At 34.8% G+C, this 25,405-nt stretch overlaps 2 protein-coding genes across 4 annotated transcripts; one reads left to right on the top strand and one right to left on the bottom strand.

Moving 5' to 3' along the window:
• Positions 1-3,749: 3,749 nt before the first annotated feature.
• Positions 3,750-6,710, top strand: LOC147407730 (protein CUP-SHAPED COTYLEDON 3-like). The gene is made up of 3 exons (XM_086432856.1): positions 3,750-4,442; positions 5,110-5,387; positions 6,033-6,710. The coding sequence occupies exons 1-3, from the start codon at positions 4,241-4,243 to the stop codon at positions 6,672-6,674; spliced, it is 1,122 nt and encodes a 373-aa protein (XP_086288982.1). The 5' UTR covers positions 3,750-4,240; the 3' UTR covers positions 6,675-6,710.
• Positions 6,711-8,589: 1,879 nt separating this feature from the next.
• On the bottom strand, positions 8,590-24,916 carry LOC147407729 (calcium-dependent protein kinase 26-like). 3 transcript variants are annotated; one of them, XR_015176867.1, is made up of 10 exons: positions 24,639-24,916; positions 23,485-24,313; positions 23,255-23,398; positions 21,946-22,098; positions 19,349-19,464; positions 19,029-19,196; positions 17,199-17,423; positions 15,751-15,901; positions 12,886-15,030; positions 8,590-8,789 (listed from the first exon to the last, which is right to left on the bottom strand). XR_015176867.1 is itself a non-coding variant. In XM_086436442.1 (8 exons), exons 2-8 carry the CDS (start codon positions 24,242-24,244, stop codon positions 15,779-15,781), a joined length of 1,689 nt encoding a protein of 562 aa, XP_086292568.1. In that variant the 5' UTR covers positions 24,245-24,313; positions 24,639-24,915; the 3' UTR covers positions 15,523-15,778. The 3 variants fall into 3 exon arrangements, 1 of the variants encoding a protein (XP_086292568.1); XR_015176866.1 differs by having other exon boundaries at positions 12,886-15,072; positions 24,639-24,914; XM_086436442.1 differs by lacking the exons at positions 8,590-8,789; positions 12,886-15,030 and having other exon boundaries at positions 15,523-15,901; positions 24,639-24,915.
• Positions 24,917-25,405: the final 489 nt, after the last annotated feature.

The raw sequence follows: 25,405 nt of genomic DNA, 5'->3' as shown, positions 1-25,405 counted from the left end.
TGTTTTTGGATGCCAAGAGATAGCTAAAGGACCTTAGTAAGGGTGAAATCCTTACTAATTTAGTAAGGCTAGGGTTACTCAAATTAAAATGAGTTAAGAGAGAGAGAATTGAATGAACGTCTGTCTGAGTTTGCTTCTTCAACTGTCTCTCTCTCTCTCCTCGGGCGTACTAGCAGATGTGGTTGCTGCTGCAAGGCGTCCATCCGTCCTTCTAAACTCAGTCTCTCAGTCTCTACTCATTTATGAGGTTCCACCATCCAAATAATAACCTCATTCACATGTTCCTTCTCCTACTTTTAGTAGTAAATTCTGAACCTCCAAGGCTTGTTTGGTTGCAACAATAACTCTAAGCTGCTTATCTTTAACTCGCTTATCACCTATGGCCAGGGGCGGAGCTAGTAAGGAGCTGGTTATCTTTAACTCACCCCTATATTTTCAACTAATTACATATCCCATTTGCCCCCACACCCTTATCTCCCTCCAATTTTTGCCCTCGCACCCTCACCTTCCTCCATTCAAGTTCTTCAACTGTACAACTAATCATAGTTTGCCCACACTACAAGAAAATCCTGGCTCCGCCCCTGCCCCTGCCTATGGCTATGTTCTTGTTTGGCTCATGCAAGGATTTCTGTGGGGGAAAATTCTTGAGCATGGACACGTGGCTCGGTCAGGGGCCAAGATTAATGCTTTGAGGTCGTGGGTCGGTTTATTAATCCCGACGAATGCATGCATTCCGAGATCGGAGCTGAGCCATCAGCTCGTAGGTCGGTATGACAGGTCTGATATATAAGCCTGCAATAGACAGTCAGTTCTAACCACCCACGTCATGTCAGACCAAATCTGACTTTCTCAAAAAGTGATAGGGCAGTTGCAACAACTCCTGCAGCTGACATGTCAGAGAGTAGGCTAACTACCCCAAGTCACCTCAAGGGGTGGCACAGAAAACGAACAAGTCAAGCACCTATATAAGGAAGAAGATTATGAGTAAAAGAGGTTCGAATTCTTCTTCTCTAAACACATTACACTGATCAATTTGGCTAACTTGATCGTCGGAGTAGGCTGTTTTGCAGGTCCCCCGAGCTTAAAGAGAAGGAAAGTGTAGTGCCATTTCGTGCATCTACAATTTCCATAATGGAATTCAAGGAAATCAGTTGGTCATCCCTAGAAAATAAAAATAAAAATAAAAATACAATACTCACTATTTGGCACGACTTGGAGCTTGTCAGGATGGTTTCTTTGTGTCTGATTCCTCAAGAGTTTGCAAGTATTTTGCTTGAAGATGTAACCTGTAATTATGTGCGCAGGCATTGATTTTAATTTAAGGGAGGGGTCCCTCTATCCTAGCTTACCACTATTAAAAAAAAAAAACCTTTGTTGGTAGAATGGTAGTCATGATTTGATTATAAGTGAAGTGCCAATGTAGCTAAGTTGGTAACAATATGTGGAGTGTTTATCCCACGACTTAGGTTCAAATCACATTAAACATACTTTGCCCTTGAATGCTAATCACCTTGCTTGCCTAGCAACAACAACAACAAAAAATGATTCAAATATTAGATGACGGAACATGAGGGATTAATTTTTCTATGATTCCCTATTCTCTCAGTTTCTACAAATGTCAAGTACATACCAATTTGACTTTTGCGTTTAATGCGGAATCTGTAACATTGGTATCAAGAAAAAGAGTAGGGAAAGAAAATGAATGCAACAAGTCTTCTTTATTCATGTACTTTTTGTGGAATAAATCTTTGTAATTAGCGTTCCAAGAATCCTCCAACAAATTGAGATCATTCTTTAATTTGTCTTCTTCATCATATTTATATTAAGGGTTAGGTTCAACAATCAAAATCTTAGATAAAGTTTTGTTTTATATGTGTTAAAAGTTTCAAAATTGACTGATTTTTCATGAGGATGATCTCTATGGTAAGGAGATCATCCTCACAAAAACTCAACCCATTCTGAAACTTCTAATCTCCATGAGAAATGATTACAAATTAACGATTAAAAATTAATGGTCAACGAGGGTTGGAAATTTCAAAAATGATTGAATTTTTTGTTTGTTTGTACGGATGGTCTCCTTTCCGTAGAGATCATCCTCACAAAAATTCAGCTCATTCCAAAACTTTCAGCCCAAATAGGATAAAACACTTTGGCTAGGATTTTGATAAAAGAATGCTACCCTTATTTTAATGTATTAATATCTCTAAATTTTCAAGACTTAATCAATTCCTTTTTAAATAAAAAAAAAAATGGTTGGATGCATAGGAAACAATTTTTCTTATAGCTAATTAAATTGACTTCCGTTAAAGTCCTGATTGCCTTAATTGCAAAGATGAATTTTAAGATATTTTAACTAGTTGTTAAAAATGTGCTCTTGGAAGGTGACCTTGACAAAGAAAGATAAGTGATCCAATCGGAGTGTTTTGTTGACAAGGCTCAACCATCTTTTGGTGATAAATCCAATTAATCTAGACCCTTTTATCGATAAATAGATATTGATTTGATTTCAAGATCAATGAACAAGAGAGATCTCAAAATATCCATTTGAAAAAGAATATTCATAGATAAGAGATACAACACATTATAACCATCAATAAATCTTTCCCAATTTCACCTAAAGTAAATTTAATAACCTATTTAAGTAAGTAATGATCTAAAATTATATTTATCTTGGGGCAAGACCTATTCAAAATCTAGCCCCTATTTGTTTCCTTTTTTTTTAAAAAAAACAAATCATCGAATAAAAGACCAACTCAATAGATCAATCATTGAATAGAAATCTAGTTATTGATTTTATTCATATTTTCAAAAAAGTGGATCCAACTCTATAACTCCCAAAAAATCAAATACATGCATTAAATACTAGAAAAAATTATTCCACAACAACAAAAACACTTTTCTCATTGTTACATGTATCATCAGGGGATTTTACTCGAAAAGGTAAAAATTTTACCTTTCTACCTTCAAATCTCAAGAATAAGATTAAATTTTCAGAAAGGTTGAATATGGTAGTCGTTTGGGAAGAAATCCAAAATTAGCATTTACTTAATTTCCCACATTTTTTTCTTCTTGGATTAATTATTTATTAATCGAGCTAGGCTAAAATATTTTCAAATCCATAACTTAGTTATGTGCAAATGAGGTTAGATCAAATGGTATAGTTTTCCCAAAATTTTTAATTATTTTTATAACCAAAGCTACAAAATTTTAATTATTTCCAAAATAAACGGTACAGTACAATTGATACTTAATTTCTGTTGTTTAATGCACAGCTTCGAATCAAGCTTCTCAAACCTAAATAGCCCCACACAACCAGAGCATCTGCCACCGACCCCTGAATCTTTTGTACCTTCGTCTCCCTCACCCTTGGATTGACCTCGAAATTTACAATTGTGCATCTCCAGACCTTCCAATGATTCCAACCCAAACTCGTACAAATTTGATGACCTGTCGTTTTCTTTATTTAATTTAACGTACGACGAGACTGTCATTCCATAGTCCAGACCATTGGATTATCCTCGGGATTTGTGTATTTCTATATTTTTGTCTATGGTTAAAACGTACTCCAATCAATATTGAAAAATTACCAATCGTGCTGTTTGGAAAGAACAAGAGACCCTGGAGTTATGATGGAAAACTACTCTCAGGAGTTCAGGAGTTGAACTCATCGTATTTACTTCTCATGCAAACTACCCACACTATCTTATTGAACTTACATCAGATCATCATCTAATCATACTTAAACATACTTGATTGATGCCACGTGTATAATTTACAACCGTTAAAACTAATTACCACAGATCCAATTGCTGTATAAATCCACATAATATTAACTCCAACCCCACTAATAATGTTATAAATTTGTAGCTTTGGTCAGGTGATCTCATTTCTCTCTCCCTGAAAATCTGACATCTATATCTATCTAAAAACATGCTCACACACGCACGCATAAATCTCTGCAACTGACTTCGCATTAACTCCTAATCTTTTGTATTTAATTTCAATTCCTATGTCGGACCCTCTCAGAGGCCTAGGTGTGCTTTAGTAGCCTCTCTCTCTCTCTCTCTCTCTCTCACACACACACACTAGATGAAAAACCCAAATCTTCCTATCCTTCGTAGCTTTACCTCCACTTCGGTTTCAGTGCTTCTCCTTATATAAACTCTCTCTCATTTATCTATCTACACAGACAGACACACACACATAGAAACACTATCGAACTGTTAATTTCTGCGGTGTGATGTTGGCGATGGATGAAGTACTTAGTGAAATTCATGGAGAAGAAACAAACCAGCAAGGGTTGCCTCCTGGCTTTAGATTTCACCCGACTGATGAAGAACTTGTAACATTTTATTTAGCTTCAAAGGTGTTTAATGGAAGCTTTTGTGGTGTGGATATTGCAGAGGTTGATCTCAATAGATGTGAGCCATGGGAACTACCAGGTATTCATTGCTTTCTTCATGTGTTATGTGAAAATCATTAAGACGAATTGTTATTTTCTTCCTTTTTGGTTGATGGGTTTTGTTGAAAAGTGCTCTAATTTTTATTCTTTAAGGGGGTTTCAAAGTTGATAAAACAAATGAACAAGACACATTTCTATTTCAAGTTAAAATATTTTTAACTTTTAACACCTTCGTTTCAATCTAATCCGAAGCTATTTTCACATTTTTTCCATTGAAACACTCTCTCTCATTGTAACAACCATGCAAATAAGTTGCCTTCTTTTTAGGTTTATAAATTCAGGGTTTTGTATTTTTTTTCCCTCACTAATACACATAAGTTACCTTCTTTTAGGGCTTATAAATTAATTGAGGTTCTTCCCTTTGTAATTTTTTCTCATTAGTACACATAAGTTGCCTTCTTTTAGGGATTATAAATTAAGGGTTCTTCCCTTTGCATTTTTTTTTTCTCATTAATACACTCTTTGCTTACTTAGAAGAAAGAAAAAAATCATGCACATAAATTAAAGAGCAAATCAGGAATATAAAATCCCTTTAAAAAAAATTATACAATATTTGAAAATCAAATGAGAAAGAAATGTTTTTTTTTTTTTTTGTACATTTGGTCTTGGTTTTAACTTTTAACTCAATATATATCTTGAACTTTCAGAAATGGCTAAGATGGGGGAGAGAGAGTGGTATTTCTTCAGTTTAAGAGACAGAAAGTACCCAACAGGCTTGAGAACGAACCGAGCAACCGAAGCTGGGTATTGGAAAGCAACAGGGAAAGACAAGGAGATCTACAGTGGTTCGGGTGGTGGAACCCTACTTGGTATGAAAAAAACCCTAGTTTTCTATAAAGGAAGAGCTCCACGTGGTGAGAAGACTAAGTGGGTCATGCATGAGTACCGCCTTGATGGTGACTTCTCCTATCGTCACACGTGTAAGGTAAATTATTTATTCCTTTTCTGTCCCTCTTAACTCTAAGATGGACCCCATAGAAAACAGGCTAAAAAATAAAAAACTATGTCAAAAGTGGAGTAAAATGGATTTTCTGGAGAATATTTGCTTGTTCCCTTGTTCAGTAGAAGTTCTTGTTTTTTACTTCTCATTTTCAGGTGAATATAAAGGGTTGTTAAATGACAATTTTTTTCTGAAAATAATTTTTTACTATTAAGCTTTGTAAGAGTTGACTTTGTTTTGTTCTGAATTACCTAACCTTAGATTGATTGTGGATTCTGTTCTCTTGGGATAAGTGGGCTAGTGATCCAAATCCACCTCATATTTGAGGCACACCATAATCAAAATGAACCTGATTGGCGAGTACTTATTCGTCAAAGATGAGGGTTTCTTTATTGTGGGCCCCATGCGGTTTCATTATATTATTTTAGCTAATTAACAACAAAGACTTGGTTAACTAACATTCATAGTGTTTTGGGTTTGAGTTAACATGTTGGGGGGTCTGGCTTTTAAATTAATCAATATTCAAATTGAAGAAAACTAGTGTGTTTCAAATTCAATTCTAACATCATAATATCACGAATTAAATCATAGAGTTTTCATTGATTTATTTAATTTAATTTTTTTGGACAGGAGGAATGGGTGATTTGTAGAATATATCACAAAGTAGGAGGAGATAAGAAAACCCCATTATCCCAAGCCCACACTTCATCCTCACCCTCCACTTGTTTGCCTCCACTGCTTGAATCCAACAACAACAACACAACAATATTAGAATCTCAAACCCTCCAAAACCCTTACCTTGTTAACGAAGAAAATGACCTAAATACCCTAATAAATGCAGGTGGTGTGTGTCAACCTCATCAACCTTGGCCCATCACTATACAACCCCCATTTTCAGTCCCTACAAACACCAATCCATTACCATCAATCTTCTTCAAGTCCTTCCTATCACATCAAGAGTGCAGTTTACAGGAAACAGCCACTGTTCCTAAACAGTGGCAGCAGGAGACTAATTTTTCCTATTTTGAACCAATTGACTTTAACCTGCATTGGATGGATAAGATTCATCATCAAAATCTATGGCAAAACCCCTTGTTTTTTGAGATGGGGTGTGGGGTTTTGGGGACTTCTGCTGCTACTGCAGTATTAGGAGATACTACTACTGTTCATGATATGTCCACTTCAGTTAGGTCCGACTTTCAGAGGATGCTAGATCCTTCTACCAGAGGAGGATCAGGAGGAGAAAAAACTGGACCTTTGGATTCTAATTAAAATCTTTCTCTCTTTCTTTGTCCTCTCTCAATATATATATATATATATATATATGTTTGTGTACACCTACTGTTGTTATTAAATGTGGCTAAGTATTTGCCCTTATTATTATTATTATTATTATTATTATAATATGTATTTTAGCTTTTTCAGAAGTTTAGAAATTATTGTTCAAAGATTGCTCTTGGATTCTCTCTCTATGTCAAATCAGTAGCTGTTGGTTGGATATTCGAAACCCTGAAGGATGGCAGGGCTTTTGATGCGACGTGAACGATGGGATTGGGAGTTTTATCATCTGATGTCACGTTATTTATGATTGCATGTTCAATTGGGTGTACGTACATGGGTCCCTCCCTCCCTCCCTTGGTTCCTGTACTAAAACCCCAATGCAGTCTTGGTTAAATGTTTGGCTGGGACCGTAACTTAACCATGGCTCAGCCTGAAAAAAAGAACCAAATGCTTTTCTAACACACGTGCACCAACATCAATCATAATCTTCAAAGCTATAATTACATTGCCCTATTCGTGCATATTTGAATTTTTGCCTATACAAGTGCTTAATCACATTGTAATTTAGATTTGAATTGGGAAAGCTACAAATAATATTTTATTTCAACCATGCACCATAGAAAGAATGGGATAGGCTTATATACAACTATTTTAAAATTTACGTTCATTTAACAATGAAATTTTTTAGAATCTTATTAGGAATGGTGATTATTACCGTTTCTACTTCTCAAGAAGGTACGTTTATCTTTTCCCTCCATCCCATTATTTGAAAATTAAAGTCGGTCACATTCTTCTAACGGGAGTGCTATGGGAAAGCTCCTTAATACATTGAGGCATACTAAACGCATGGCTCAATAGATGGTTTGCAAACGACCACAAAATTAATCAGATGACCAAGGGAAAACTTTGAAAAGCTAATGATTTTTCTTCAAGATCCAATGTTTGGAAGATCAGGAATCTTTCTTCATGCCCTCTCCACTATAAAATATGAAAACTCAAATTGTCAATCTCAATGATTTATTTGAATCGTCGATCTATAATGATTGAATTAAGAACAAAAAAAAAATGGGGGGTTAAACCAACTGAATTATTAAGTTATGGAGTACTTAGGAGAAAAAGAAAAAAAAAACACCTTCAGGGTTCATTAAGGCAATTTTCCTACATTATTTTGTACAGCGCATGCTGATTTTCAAGGAAAGTTGTCACCCCCTCTTTGATCTCCCAATCATTCACCTTTCTTTTATCCCTTTTCCAACATCTCCCCCACTTATCTATCACAAGCACATAATTGCAAAACAATCACCACACAACCAGGCCAAGTACAATATGAAATATCTATACACTATTACGCTTTTTGGATACATATATAAAGACATTTAGAAACAAATAGTAAGCTAAGTACAATATGAAATATTTGTATACTATTTGCTATTCTTTTTTATACATATATAAAGACATTTAGAAACAAATAGTTCTTCAACCAGATCTTTATGTGAAGACAATAATTATTATTCATTTGTTATATATGTTCCGTTGTACAATTAAACAGTGAGGAAAGATAATAGTTTTGGTGGAAAAAAAAAACACAAAGCATGTCTAAATATATAATTTAAGAAATGCAAATTTTCAATGAAACAACCGGGAAAAATATTTTAAGCTACCATATGGAGGCCGCTTAACAGAAATAATTGAATTCAAAACTCAAGGTTTAGGTCAAAAGATGTCTGTGATTCAAGGCTTAAAAGTAATAATTGTTAATTTTAGTTTTCATCCTAATGCATCTCTTCAAGGTTCAGTCTACTCTACCACTACATCCTGATGGATTAAACATGGGGTATTAAATGGAGGATATGATCAAAGATACATTCATTCTCGGTTTGAGAAAAATAAAATTGCACCACAAACGAACACACAAGATGAGGTCTTCCTATATTATTCAAATCGAAAATTTATGTCCACAATTCAAGAGGTCGAGATGAACCAGCCATCTTACCTACTACAGCAAGGACCAAATAATAACAAAGATCTAGATAGTAGAAGGATGATTATTGCAGTTGAGAGCCATCTGATGCATTCCGAACATGCACTCCCAAGCCTCGAAAACTACTGCATCAGAAGAAGAAAGAATATTAATTTCATAGTGAGACATACTTCTCTCTTGCAGGCAACAAAAGCATGTAAATATTGACCTATAACCCCTCTCTTTCTCTCTCTCTCTCTCTCTCTCGGACCATCACAATGGGCTGCTTCTTTTGTATTGGCTATGCCTTTTATAGTACAAAACTCGCAATCATTGGGCCAATGCCAGTTTTTCCTCAAGAGTTTGAAAATTAAATCCTCATAAAAATTACAATACGGATGCCATTATCATAAATTTAGGACTGTGCAATTGTGTAGTCAACAAAACCTGACCTACCCGGGAGCTGTCTTTTGAGTAGATGGTACCCCATAGATAACATGGTCATAGAGAAATTACATGAACATCACTGTTGAATATGCCAATCCAACTTATCCTTACCAAATAAAATTATCAAAACAAAATTGAGCCAACTAGATGTTCCCTAACAACAAAAATAAGCTCCTCTAATCAAGAACACAACAAAGACACTTCCTCGAAGCAGATACATAGGAATGCCTAAACCAAAGGCAGAATGCAAGTTCAACATTTCAATTGTAATTTCCTCCAAAGTTTATGTAATAAGTTAGCTTAGTAGCATGTGAAGTTTAAATTTAGAAGATGTATCTGAAAGCTTCAAGCAGACAGCTGTTGAAATTAAATCGATGATCAGGATGTTGGGGCATAGAAGATCAAGTTTGTTCTGGTATCTTCAGGGGGAAAAAACATTCACTTCATCAATTATAGTGATGTTTTGTATTTAGATTGTTGAACCTAGCCTGGAATTTGTGTGTTCATGAGCTTCTACCAAAGGCTATTGCCACAAAATACACCTCAGTCCCCCCCCCCCCCCAATCAGGTGAGATGAGCAGCTTTAAATAGGTCACAAAATCTACAAATTTTTTTTTGAATAATTGAGTAACTGCTTGAAAGAACTGCTTTTGGTAGCAACTAGCAAGGAAAGAAAGTTCCACGAAGTTGACTCCAACGGCTAATCAAAGTTAGGCTTCATAATGCAGTAACTACATAAATGTAAGGAAATGAATGCGCGTATTTTTTAAGATAAGGAGAACCAAAGTTCTGGGATCATCATCTTCATCTTGGGGACTTTTCTTCCCCCTTGGAGCAAGGTCTTTGAGGAAACAAAAGGGGTCTTCTTTGATGAGTTCATGGGGAGATGGGATTGGATCTGTAACAGAGGTGTAGCAGAGTATTGTGTTCTGGTCAGGGGTTTTTTATTTTTTTTATTTTTCTGTGCTTGTATTCATCTCTGTTCTGGTGTGGTCATCTTGGCCATGCCCTTTTTCAATAAATTCCTTTTATCTATCCCCAAAAAAAAAAAAAAAAAGAAGAAGAAAAGAACATACACATGCAGTGAGCCTAATACTATAGCCTTTTTTTTATAGGCATAATCTTGAGCATCTGAATGTGATGATAATGAAAATGAAAAAAATAAAAATTACTGTCATTATCATCACATATAGATGCTCAAGATCATTAACATCACCAAATCCTTTCCCTCAAAATTGGGGTTAGTATGCTTCATAAAGCATAGCTGACCTTGCTTTTGTCTCCTAATTTTTTCTAGTATGATTAATATGGGTCAATCAAATGGCACTGTAGCATATATCCAATTTGCCAACATAACTCTTATAGGGACCATTCACCTCAATCTCCCCCTTCATATGCACAATACACCTAAATAGTGAAAATAATTTGTTCAAGGTATTGCTAATGAATGTAATAGATTCACAGTGATGTGTTGTTATTTTTTCTAATAGAATATTATTCCAATCTAAACTATCATACTCTTCTACTTTCACAGATCAATGTTAAAATGTTTGATCCAAATAGACTGAGGCAATGGATGAGTATATGGGGTAATATGTTAAGTTCAAGGAACAAGAGAGGTAAGCTCACATAAGTACAAAATTGGAAAGTTACCTTTGGATAATATGCCAGCCAATGTTTAAATGTTTGATTTAGATAGACCAAGGCCATGGACGAGTTTATGAAAATATGTTAAGTTTAAGGAACTGGAGATATAAGGTCACATAAGTACAAAACATTGGAAAGTTCACTTTATCAGGTTGTATAAATACTCCTTTAGCACTCCACCCCCCCCCCCCCCTCCCGGGCCCGCTGTTTTTACCAGTAAGCCAGTTTTTAATAAGATCAGTAACTCAAAGTGGCAGGAATCAAACCCAAGGCTATGGCATCATCACCCATAGACTTTACTAACTAAACCAGCTGACACCTTCTAAAATTTAACCCCTTACAAAAGAAATTAAAACACAATGGCTTAAAAACATCAAGTTAAGAATAAGATCCATCCTCTAAATGAGGATATTGCTGAATGAAAAGCATCAGGTTTCTCGCATTCTCAAAAAATAATATGTATGAGAAGATAACTATCAATTTCTCAGCCAGTTTTTTATTTTTTTTTAGTCATCCATTTGAAGACATCCCAACTTTTACATGCTTTTTTGTAGGGTTCTGTTTTCTGTTTGGATTGCCTGCTTTGATAGTCGCCCATTTGATATCTTGGAGAAATAGATAGTTAACTTTCCAGTCATATGCAAAAGAACCAGTGAGTCAGGTATTCATTTACTCCTTCATTGTCCTCTAGAAGGGTGATATTTCTTCTTTGAGCTCATTAGCATATGCTCATTATGCTCAGAGTATGGTAAAAGATTTTTGGAGTTGGAGGACCTAAGCATTCTCTTCTCGAGTCAGGGTCATATGGGCCATGCTTGCTTTTTGCTGTTTGTCGAACCATATAGAAAGAAAGGAATAACAAGAATTTGGAGGGGAAGGAGATTTTTTTGGGTAGTTCCATAAGCCTCTTTTTAGTGAGATTAGTAACTCGATGCTGGAGTGAACTAAGCTAAGGTCTACGGTATCATCACCCAAAGACTTTACCAACAAAGCTAGTTGGCACCTGCGACAGAGATGCAAGTTGATATATTATTTTCAATACTAAAGCATTGTTATCCTGTGTTCTTCTATTGTTATCGGATGCACAACATTTGTTTTTTACTATCTTTTTCTAGGTAGGAGTGTATTTTAATAACCTTCCAAACTCTTTGCTTTTTCTTTATTTTTTTTCTTCTATAGGACTTTGAGGAGCCCTTGTTCCGCTATGATTTAATTTTCAGCCTTTGTCCCTTTTTTTGTGTGATTTATACTCTTTCGATCAAGAAAAGAAAGAAAAAGCAAGAGAATTCTGGTGTTGGCTACATTAACAACATAATAAAGACATCAAGGCTCCTACTTCGACAACCATGGTTTTATATCTCGTCCGATACATCTTGGTATTGTCCACCAAGGAGACGGATAGACAAGTCAAATGTATCAGACGAGATTTGAAACCATAGTTCATTTTTCTCATTGTTGAACGAAACGACTCAAACTTATCAGAAAACTCGTCCGAGATGACTCGGTCTTGTTCATGCAAGAGACAAGACGTCAAAACGAATTTTAAAACCATGCCGACAACACCAATTACCTCAAAACTTGAGAAATAATAACGTAACTTTATGCATCACCAACGATAGTTTTTGTAACATCCACACTCAAATGATAAGAATTCCTCCTGTAGATCCCACTAAATTTATATTCCCAAATCACAACAAGAGGAGAGACCCAAATATTAGGACTACTTGAAAGCTTCCAAGGAAGAAAAAAAGCCCTCTCTGGATTAACCACGAACTTCATGAACAAAAAAAAAAAAAAAAAAGAATTGACGAGTAGGTACATCTTTTATATTTTCTTCATTTAGCAATCCAATAATTAGAACAAAGTTCAAAATGATGTAAACATCCAAGCAATCGACGATTTGGTTAGTAGATATCAATCAACATAATCGGGTATATAAATATCTCGTTTAGTATACTCATTCAATCAAATTCCCATCCAAATTAAATCCATTACCTTGGAAAAATGAAATTAGAACAAAATAACGGAGATCAAATCCGTGTAAGATTCCATGAAACCCTAGTTCTTAATTAATTATCTCCAGAATAAAAATAAGAAAATTTTCAGATGATTCAAGCGTAAACCCTAAATTCTGGTAAGAAATCGAACCTGAAAAGAGAAGAAATAGATTATTTTTTTTATTCTTGTTGTTATTGTAGTTAGGATCTTCTTGAGGAGAGTAGATCGAAGCAGCGAACATGGAACCTGGAAAAACAACGAACTTCGCCAGTGTTGCGAGTTTCGCCACCAATGGCTCTCCTCTCATGAACATCATCATCATCGCCTCCTTCTGAGACTGTCTTCTTCTTCTTCTTCTTTAGGAATCTAAATCTATCTTTATGGTTTCAGGAATAAAGACGAGGAGTATAAATTTGGAGAATTACTATTGCCACACCAACTTTTACTAACTGTTTACAATTCTTTGGTAATTTACCTATTAATTGGTGCGGCATTAGTAAAAGTTGGTGTGGAAGGAGCAATTGTTCTGGCAACAGTTCCTCTATAAATTTGAAAACAGACCGACTAGGTGCACACCATCCATTACCATTTGCACTCCATCACTTAAAAATTTCCCCTTGCACTTCATTTTGCACAATTGCACTCCAAAAAGAAAAATGTTGCACTTTGTTTTTTTCCTTCTACTTCAACCATGCCCAAAAAAATGTAACTTATTTATAAAAATTTGTGCAAAAGAGAATTAGCCGATTTTTTCTCAGTTTCCCCGGTAGACCAAAATACTTTTCTACAAAAACCAAAAAAGAAGAATTATTTTGCTAATTGTTTTAAAATGAAGAGGACGCCGTAGAATAAGAAAGATGATCAAGTGGGTAATCCTAATGAAGTGCAACTTGTAGGTTAGGAGAGATTATAAAATAATAATAATATAAAAAAGGAGGTATAAAAAAAATTTAAGATTGAAGTGCAACCAACCACTAGAGGCGTGCAACTAGTTGGTCTCATTTGGAAATCCATAAGAGAAAATGAATGTGTTCTTTAAAGTAATGGAATTTTTTTTATTAAAATAATAATATTCAGTAAAACCTAAAAGATTGGGGTTAAGTAAAACAATCTTTTATTGTATTATTTATTTCTATATTAAAAAGATAATAATAGATTTTATTCATGAGTGAAATTAAAATCCCTTACATGAGTAGATAAGTTCTCCATGACCAAGTTACAAAGTAGGCTACGAGAAGCCAAGAGATGTGCCTGCTTGTTAAGCTTTCTACTTATAAAATGGAAACTGAAGTCATTACTCTGAGTAAGGTAGGATTTGATATTTGCAAAAGGTAGGTGAATTGCAAGGATAAGCTCATGAAGGATAGGGGGGTATGTCAGAGGGGGTGGCAAAAAATCACGACTAATATAAAATTTACCTTTTTTTTTTTTTTTAATATAATTTAAGAAGAGTGTGGTGAGGTCTTCTAACCTCTGAGACAACAATTTCTCTTATGGTGTCATTATATGATCTAATGATGTGTAGCCATTACATGAATTAGGGTGGTAACATCATAAGAAAATATGAAATGAGCACTCCTTTCGTATTAAAAAGAAAGTGATGAGGCAATATAACTCTCAAAATATATACAATTTCTGCCCCCTTCACCCCTGAAGCTCTGCATAGCGCAACAGAATACAAAACATTTACACAACATGTGCCTACGTTTTTCAATGACCCAGAGAGCATGATATCAGTACTCCCATTAGATTTACTACTAGACACTGTTGTCTCATTTGGCCAACTTAAAGAAAAGCAGTTGATCCAAGTCTGATTTTTCCAAAAAATCTTCTAGATAGGGTTCATAATCATAAAATGCACCTCTCATAAGATAGATTGTTTGATGAGACAAATTGTACAAAATAACATATTTTTGAATTGTTTGTCATAGTAATTCAGTTTTGCAAGAATCAACACTGGGGATGCGGGAATTGAGAAAGCGGATAACACAAGACTTGAAACTTACATAAAACACTTACATCCATGGATTAAACTGAAAAAGATTTTCTGAATTCTAGCTGCAGAGTAGATCTAATGAGAAAATCAAAGAAATAGTTAAAAAGAAAATATTTAGCTAAGAATGTTCATGTCCATAGGCTCGTTGTCATCATCTTCATCACCAAAGCCAAGTTATGCCACATGCACGGCAAAGATGCAGTACATATAAACCCTATCCTCAGAGGTAGGTCGGAAATGTGTAAATCCCAACCTACATACCCCTCCCTTAAAAAAGATAAAGCTCTTTCGTGGGTAACCTAGCAAGTCAAAGTAAGTTTCTATGAAAAAACGGCGTGCCTCTGCAAGAAGGAAATATAAATTACCCATTAAGTGGAACACAAGGACAGGTGATAGCAATGTAACCAGTACAATTGACACAAGCGGCGATGGGAGTTGTCATCTTAATCAATCTCACCAAGGAGATATCCAAGGCAAAATCAACCAAATAGGATGATAATAACTATTTTGTCCCCAAATTCATTTGGACACTCAGAAAATATGCTAAATGTTACAGCGGAGGTCCCTGGGCAGAACAATTTGAAAAAAAATAAAATAAAAACTAAGGTATGTTTGTTTCCATTTTTCTCCTTATCTCCTCAATGGGACCACCCCGCAAGTATGCTACTTTTTTTTATTGGTCTGCAAGTGTGCTACATATACCAGTACATGGTGAGTAGACTATCCTTGCAGCCTACTCGTTGCATATCTTAAATTTTATGGCCATGTAATTTATTTGTTGAAAAGCAACATAACAAAAACTATTATGTTTTATTTATAATCTTGCATTATGTAAGCAAAGGAATTAAGATATATTGCCTTTTCAGCTTAAAAGATCTATCCAATACAATTTTCTCCATAGACAGCAATAGTAAAAATTAACTGTTTCTTGAAAAGGTGACACTATTTGTTATACTCATACACTTATATAAAGAGAGAAAGAGAAGGACACGAAAACAAAATAAAATTTTGAAGAATACCTGTACACAACATGTGCGTAACCAAAAGTTAATGAGTTCCCGGTGCATCTCTCATGCTCATATTCAAACTGTTTCGCATGGTTCGTCTTCCAACTCCTGCATTGCCCTTTGTCATCATAGCAACAAATTCACCATAGTCAATCCGTCCATCCTGAAACATAAATATCGAAAGTTAATCCAAGCCATTGAATAAAACCAAAAAAACAATTTATCAGAACTTATTTTAGCTTGGAACAATTGCACATCCAACATCTTAAATGGCTATACACAAGGTTCATTAGCAACGAATTAACATACCATTTATTGGCCCTGCTTAGTATGTCTTCTAGGTCAAAATTGAAATGAAAATATACCCAACTCATCCAATTTATATACTACTAGAGTTTGCTTGTGCCTACGGCACGGCACAGGCATACTCTTTGGGATTGCGAGGGTAAAAGAGGAAAGATAATAAAGTTGAGGGGTATTATTGGGAGGGCATCCTCTTTGGGATTCAGGGTAAAAGAGAAATGATAATAAAGTTGGAGGGATATTATTGAAAAAGGGAAGAAGAGAAAAGGTAGAGGGGTATTCTTAGAAAGGGGTAGAAGAGGAAAGACAATAAAGTTGTGGGTATTCTTGGAAAGAGAAAAGGCAATAAAGGTAAAAGTCTTCCTCCAGATACTTTCTTTATGGGGTATAGAGATTGAGAGAAAAGAGTGGGTTCCGTCCACCGTTGTATTTTATTATACAGATTGTCTAGCAAGCTTGTCGATTTTTTCTACCATTCAAAAGAAAAGGATCATTCAATACATTATATTCAACTTGTGCCTAGGAGATACCATAAGCAGGACATGTAGTGGTTGATCCCAACCACCTGCACATGTGTTAGTTGTACATTACCAGTCGATTGGCTTGCAAACATGTATACTCAAGTATTCCTCGTTTTATTGTGATAGTAGGTGAAAAGAAAATGTTAAAAGAGAAGCAAATAGTCCAATTATTTGGTAATGAAAAGTAAATGAATTTACAATAATCACACAAAATTTAGGCAGAGGTCACATCCTCATGTCATAAAGGCAAACCTACTTAATTTAAAATGTCACAACAAATAGTCATTAAGTTCTTTGACAAAAATTTATCACAAGGTGCCTGTTTCTAAGAAATTACAAAGGATGCCACAATATAATAACTGATTGTATAGACCTAACAAGATAAATTTTATGAAACTATAAACATAACCAACCAACTGATGTAAAGCATGCAGTTTCTGATGGTTATGATTTATGAGCTAAATACCAGCTTTTTGGTAACTCCCGACAATCACTTGTGAAGGCAAAGGGTGCTTCTCATTCGTAACAGAAAAGGAATAAAGGAACTTTTGGGAAATAAAAGGGTATATAATAAATAATAAATAATAAACTCCCTTTAATGGGGCACTCTCAGAAGATTAAAACATTATTACTTACATTGTCTTGATCAACTTCTTTTATAATATCTTCAAGAAAAGCATCAGTCATGTTATGCTCTGAACAAGCTTGTTGAAGTTCATCAACGGTGATATATCCACTTTCATCCTTGTCGAAGTATGCAAATGCTGCAACAAGATGTTCTTCACGTTCTAGCTTGTTAAGATGCACTGTTGCAGCAATAAATTCACCATAATCAATGGTCCCACTGTTGTCCACATCTGCCTAGAATAGATTAGGCTAGGTCAGCTACATGGAACACTTGAAAATCACATTCTAGGCATAACAACCTCATAAGAGAGATGAGAATAACATTTCTGATTAGGTTCGTAACCCCAAAAACAAGAAACTCAATAAGCCTGTCAACACTAACAAATCACATATAACCAATATAAGGATTATAGCTGGAAACCAAATAATGCTCAGGAAGGTCCACTAAAAATTAATGCTCAGGAATGCTCTGAAGCAATCATTTACATTGGTTTATTATCCATAAGGATGGAGAGATTTGGGAGGATGTTGCCAATAGAATCAAGCTAGATGGCTAAAGAGGTGCGCTTCTAGAGTACCATGTGACCAACATATCCTAATCAAATTAAAAAGAAAACTTCAATAGACGGAAGTAAGACTGGTTATTCTCTATAGAACAGAATGTCAAGCATCAGGAAACATGTTTATAGATTGAGCATAACAGAGATGGAAGATGTTCAGATGGATGAGTAGAACACTAAGAAAGATAAAACTAGAAATGAAGGCATTGTGAAAATTTATGAGTAGCCCCTGATAGGTGATAAACTATGGGAAAGTCGACAGAGAGAGTTTGTTCATGTACAACGAAGGCCGATTACAGCCATAGTTAGAAGGAACATTCAAAGCGAAGGTTATGAAAAAAAAGAAAAGAGAGGAAGACCAAAATCAAAAGGAATATGGATTTAAGTGGTGAGAGAGGATATGCAAAATTTTAATTAACAAGAGATATGACTTTGTAAGAATTGAATGGAGGACCAGTATTCATTCAACGGACCCCAAATTGTGGGGGTGGCTTTTTATGAGAAACTGAGAATGATGATTTCAAATAATTGATACCTTTTTATAATATGATCTCCTTTGTTTCTTCAATGAAAATCACCATCTATTAATAAAACAAACGTTGTTTTGAAAGATAAAGACATAAGTGGAAAAAGAATTCTTGTACATGATAAGATGAAAGCCACTATAGCCAAAAATTTAGAAAGAGTGTTATCTTTTCATAAACTAAGCCTAACAAAACACCTCAGAATTCTCTTCTCTGTGATCTTATAATGGGGTCATAGACCGTAATCACTTCTACTTTCCTCATCTGACAAGTATAGGTTCCCATATAAATGTATACAATAGAATAGGTGTAGCTAACCAGTGATTCCTTACATATGTTTTAAAGTACTTGAACAATACTTTCCCCCTTTCTTTCGATCAATAAGATTTAAAAAAAAATTGATAAGGAAAAAATAAATAAACCCATGACAATCAAATAAGGAATTCCAGTAACACAATATTGATCTTAAATTCCCCTAGTCCTAGATGTCATAGACAGCAGTCAGCTGAGTCTGACAGTCTTTCATGCTTTGAGAATGACATGGGACGTGACCTCTAAACTTATGACAAAGATAGCCCCAATATAAGTTTCTCTAATGCAATAGAATCGAATATGGTTTTCAAAATTTTGAGATGGGTACAATAAATTCAAATGAACGCACCCAAATCAGATAAAATAATATTGTAATGTGATTCAAATCTATCATCAAATGTCATCCATCAAAGCACAAAACACTTTTTTAGTAAAAGACTTACTGCATCCATAAGATCACGGATCTCCGACTCCTTCAAGGTAGAGCCATATTTTTTCAAACCAGCTTTCAGTTCATCAAATGTGATTGCTCCACTGTTGTCAGTATCCATTGCCTTAAACATCTCTTTTAAGCCAGCAATCTCCTCTTCTGATAGGCTTTCAGCTATAACCTGAAAATGGACAGCACAAACCTCAAAGAATAAAATTTGTTTTCTAAAGGAATGAAAGGATTCCTTTAAATAATAATAGGCTTACCCAGTGGCAAATCCAAAATTTTACCTACCAAAAAAAACGTACAGCTCATGGGAAAAAAAATACTCACCCGCAATGCCATCTTCTTCAACTTATTCATTGCAGAGAACTGTTTAAGACGAGAAAGGACGGCTGGATCTAGTGCACGATCAGGAGCAACTCCATTTTCACATATCCAAGGATGACCTAGATTTAAAATGAAAGGAAAACAGTATATTTTAACAAAGGAAATAGAACATTAAGCAACCATTTTAACCAGACATCTCATTTAAGCAGGAGTATCCTGATTCCTACTCAACCTCCAGGACAGAACAAGGAAAAGCATTGGTATGAAGTGCAGAAATCAAATTCAGCATCACCAAACCATAAAAATCCCAATAACTTGAAGATGCAATACAGTTGTCCCCAGGTTGATCTGAATAGTTGAGGACCACCAATTTTAATGAGCTAAGTTCTAAAAGTGTTGATGGGAGTAGGGACCACTTTCAGAGGGCAACTGTTGCTTAATAACATCGTAGTCCCATAAAAATTTGGCATGTCCTTCATACAATGGCACTTTTACCTAGGAAATGTGCGTGGATAACAAATATAGTGTGGAAAGACTTATTACAATAAAGAAGCCATCGCATGGCATTGACAGCACCAGTAACTAATGATATCTTGATTCTGAATCATCTTTTCAAGTGACAGAAACAAGTGGGACAAAGCAAATCTGCATCAGATGGACCACTAGTCTGGTGTTCTTACTTAATAAGAAAATGGCATGGTGGTATAGAAGGGCAATGTGGTCACTCTAGTTATATTTTAACATATAAGTGGGAGTTTCTCCAGAATTTTCCCCATTTTTTTTCTTTCTTCATCCTCTTCTCTCTTTAATCAAACTTAAACCCTAACTCTACCCAGATGTCAACTTGAGAGAGAAGGATTCTAATAGATTCACCTTGGCCCTTAAATTAATTCAATGAGAAGAATGCATTCCTTAATGGTGATCTTAAGGAAGAAGTCTATATGAATGTCACCTAGTTTCCAGTTTCCAGGCAATGAAGGAAAATTGTGTTGGCCAAAGAAAGAACTGTATGGGTCAAAAGTAGTCTCCCAAAAGCTTGGTTTGAGAGGTTAAGCAGTGCTATGAAGAAAGCAGGGTTATGTGCAAACTGCAAAGTCAAGCTAATCAGACTCTATTTGTTAGGCGAATGATGAAAAGGTACCATGACATTAATTATTTATGTGGACGATAAAGTGTTAACTAGTAGCAACATGGAAGAAATCTAACGTCTCAAGGAATACTTAGGAAAGGAGCTCGAAATAAAGGATCTCAGTACACTGAAATTCTTTTTGGGAATTGAAGTTGCCAAAAAAAATTTTTAAAAAAAGAGAGGAATATTTATCTCTCAAGGACAGTGTGTATTAGACCTTCTCAGAGAAACTGGAAAACTTGGAGTTAAACCTACGGATACTCAATATTTATCTCTCAAAGAAAGTGTGTATTAGACCTTCTCTGAGAAACTGGAAAACTTGGAGCTAAACCTACGGATACTCCGATTGAATAGAGTCATGGTTTGAATAATCAAGATGGACAACTTTTTATCGATGCTGAGTATTTTCAGTGGTTGGTAGCAAGGTTAATATATCCATCAATTACTCGTCCAAATGTTGCATATGTTGTCAACGTTATCAATGTTATTAGCCAATTTATGCATTCTGTTATGATGACTTGTCTTGAGAAGTTTATTGTTCTCTAATCATGGACATATGAGGATAAAGACATTCACATATGCTTATTGGGCTAGTTCAATTACAGATCATAAATCTGCATTAACCTACTATACATTTGTTGATGGTAACCTTGTAAACTTGAGGAGTTAGAAGCAAACTATGGTTGCAAGATCTAGTATTGAGGCAGAGTGTCATTCTATGGAACATTGTGCATGTGAGATTATGATTGAGAATTATATTATCATAAATTCGTTTAGATAAACCTAGTCCAATGAGCCTCTAATGTAATGATAACGGTGCGATCAATATCACATATAATCCAGTTCAACATGATAGAACTAAACATATTGAGGTTGATCGACATTTGATCAGAGAAAAAATGAAGACAAGTCAGATTTATACACCATTTATGAAGTCAGAAGATCAAGTGGTAGATATCTTTACCAAATGAGTTTCCAAGGATACATAACATGAAGTGCTTATACAAGTTGGGCCTACTTGTCAGTTTCTTTGATTTATGCATCCATTATATTTACCTTATTTCTAGAAGAGCAACTTGGTCACTCCCGGTGTATTTTAAAATATATGAGTTGCGTACTAAATCACAACTTTCTCCAAAATTTCTCCCATTCTTTTTTCCTCCCTTTCTCTCTTCTTCATCATCTTCCTTTAATCAAACTTAACCTTCAACCTACCTAGATATCAAATGTATATCAATATTTATACGATGATATGCCATTTAACTCGTCCCCTTAATTTCATAACAATGTGACTGTAACCATACTGAATTTAGTGGCAAAACATTGATTGAAATTTTGTGTGTGATCACAATCATTATCAAGGAGCTTTCACCAATCCAGATAACCAGTAGTTGCTTCCATCAACTTGTTCACAAATACTGTATAAAACCATCAGTTTCGTTAAAAAGCCAATATATTAGGGATAACATACATAGTACTTCATGAGCAGTCAAACGATCTTTCGGATGAGAACAGAGCATCTTCCGGATAAGATCCTTGGCACTGTCAGAGATTAAAGGCCATGGGTCTGACTCAAAGTCAATTTCTCCCTTCAACACTGCATCAAATATCCCCTGCTGTGTTTCTGAATTTGAAAGAAGTTAAGTATTAGAATAGCAATACCACTAAATCAAGAACTTGGGCAGCACTAGAAGCTAACATCACACATACCATGGTTTTAAATCTCATTCGAGACCGTCATGACTCGCCCAAGTCATCTTGGTATCTTCAATGAATGAGACGGATAGACAAGGCGTCTCACATGTGCAAAATCTTGTGAGACAAACGAGATGACTCGGACGATATTTTAAAAATCTTGTCGAGTCAGTAAGACTCATCTGAGTCAACTGGGATTTTGTATATTTTTATTAAAATGACTATGTTTTTTTAATTTAAATTTTTGTAATCAAAACAAAATATGATTTTATGATTAAACATCCTCTAATCCACCTTATTTTATGGAAAAAAAAATTATAATTGTGTTCATATAAATATAAATGAATAAATAATTTTAAACCAAATTAAATGGTTTATTTTGTCCAAGAAAACTTGGTCTCATCCATGAATGAGACAGGACATCAAACCATGCACACAATGTTTTCAGACACTAAAAGTGTAAGCGTCAGATGGATTATATTTTAAAATAAATAATATAATATTAAAAACTAAAAATTAGGATAGCAATTGGAGTATTTGTAAATTTCAAATCCACACAATCAAATTTCAAGTTTAATCCATTACAATAAATAATAGTACAAAAATAAAAAAATAAAAAATTCTTTGAATAGCTGAAAGTCTCTACAATAAATAATTATTTTATATTTATTGCAAAAATATCTCTAAATATTTTTTTTTCCCGATAACTTCACATGTACTATACTAAATACTACAAAAAAATTATTATAAATCAGCTTAATTCAACAATTTGATTTATATATATTATTATTTTGCATTTGAATTCATTTCTAAGTGTTCCAATAGTATATTGCATATTAGCAATAACAAAGAAATATAAGAAAAAAAATTATAAAATCTTGCTTAGATAACAAAAAGGAAATAAAAAAGTAAATTAGCAAGAAAAAATAAGAAGAATGAGGAAGAAATACATTATTTAAAAATAAAATGCAAGGCATATGCCTCAGCCAAAAGGCGTATCCTTAGGGCATTTTTTAATAAGTCATCTTAAGGTGTGCCTCAAGGCGTAAGCTTCGCACGCCTCTAGAAACACTAAATATACATACCTGCCCAAAAAGGTGGTACACCACTCAGCAATATATACAGTATAACCCCAGCAGTCCATACATCAGCTTCTGGACCATAATGCTTGCAAAGTACCTCAGGAGCAACATAATATGGGCTTCCAACCACATCCTGGAAAATCTGACCTGAAATAAAACGAAAATTTATGATTTCTGATACTTAGAAGCTTAATGCACATCTAATTCTCGTAAAGACCACAATTTTTTTATACCTGGTTTGAAGAAAACCGAGAGCCCAAAATCAATGGCTTTGAGAGAGAAATCGTCGTCTTTATTAACCAACAAAAAGTTCTCTGGCTTCAAATCCCTATGTATAACTCCAAGTGAATGACAAGTCTCAACAACACCCACAATAATCCTCGTCAACCCTGCCGCCTTCCTCTCACTGTAATGCCCCCTTTGAATAATCCGATCAAACAATTCGCCTCCCGCACATAGCTCCATCACAATATGCACATATAGTGAATCTTCAAAAGCACCCTTGATAGACACAATGTTCTTGTGACCCGAGAGGTGGTGCATTATCTGAATCTCCCTCCTAACATCCTCCACATCTTCTTTAGCAATCAATTTCCTCTTCGAGATAGATTTACACGCGTACTCGTTACCCGTGGCATTCTCTGTACACAAATAAGTTGTACCAAATTGCCCTTGTCCTAATTTATGGCCAAATGTGTAAAGATCACGAATATTTGCAGTTTTATGACCTAATACGTAGTAAGCTTGGTTATCGATCCCTCGTCTCATGGTGTTATCTTTTGCAGTTGGGCTTATAAGAGATAAATTATGGTCTTTTTGGGGGTTTTCCTTTGTAAATCCCTCGACAATGAGATGTTGGGAATTCAAGCTGTGGGGTGAGTAATCGGAATTCGAATACTCGGAGGTGTTGACCCTAGAGATCGGGCGATCAAGAGGCTCAGTGTAGCCCTCAAAGTGTTTGCCTCCGAAAGATCCACGGCATGTGTTGCCCATGAAACAAAAACAAAACCTTGTACTCTAAAATCTTTCCCTCATTCAACGAAATTCCTCATCAATCAAAAACTGACAAAAAAGTAGACAAACAACAACCTTAGATTCTTAATCTCATAAAAAAAAAAATCCAAAAACTGAACCTCAGATTGCACACAGAAATTAAAAACAGAAAACAAGGTTAGGGTTAATAACCCCAATTTCAAATCAAAACCATAAGAAATCCTCTAATTTTCAAACGAATTTCAATCCGATCTATCAAACGATTATAAGAGTCTAATCGAATCTTGAAGCTTTCGAGGGGAAAACTAATCGATTACTCTAGATTTTGTTTTACTAAGTTCACAAATAACTGATAAATAGATCGAAAAATTGGGAGAAAAATAGTATCTCTTACCAGCTGACATTGGGAGTTTTATATGTTGGAAAAAATATCTTTCATTTCTGTTACAGGATCACGTTTGAAGATCAGAAAATAATTCGAAGAACTCTATATTATTTTTATTTTTTTGTTTCTCTTCGTCACTTTGTTTTTTTTCTTCTTGTTTAGATAAAGATGGCCAGACTGTTTACGCGGTTTCAGAAATTGTGATTATTTATAGCAAACTAATTTTTAAATATTTTAACTGATTTTTAGAAAAAAAAAAAATTAGTGACAGAAGGCGAGATGGAAATTGGAACGGATCGATTATTCTTTTATTTTCCTGACTAGCGGTTAACAGAGCATTTGTTGGTTGAAAAAGGAAAGGGAGAGAGTAGATTACGGTAAAGAAGACACAAAATGAGTTTGAATTTGGAGTAAGGGTAAAATTGGAATTAAGAGATTCTTTTGATTTAATGGCATAGGTAAACTCAATTCCATTTAATTAATTCTATCAAAATTCCTAATTTAGGTTTTATCAAAGCATGCTTATATTTATTGCTTTCTAGTTTAATATAAAAGAGGGGGAAATTACTTAAAGGACCCTGGTGGAAGGATTTGTTTTTTTCTAATTAGTCCCTAAGTTTTAGGGCTTCTATTAATAGTCTGTTTAATAAAAAAATTATTTCTAATCAATCCAAGAACCCCACTCTTGATATTTCTCACGGTTGAAATGTCAAAACTCCCCTAACCATTCAAACTCACTATTTTTGTCCAAAAAATTTAGATTTTTCACATCCCTT

The sequence above is a fragment of the Akebia trifoliata genome, chromosome 3, assembly GCF_017979445.1.
Source record: "Akebia trifoliata isolate Shusen 1 chromosome 3, ASM1797944v1, whole genome shotgun sequence".
In the NCBI taxonomy this organism is placed as follows: Eukaryota; Viridiplantae; Streptophyta; class Magnoliopsida; order Ranunculales; family Lardizabalaceae; genus Akebia; species Akebia trifoliata.
The sequence above is the reverse complement of the archived record's forward strand: the minus strand, read 5'-3'. Positions and strand labels throughout refer to the sequence as shown.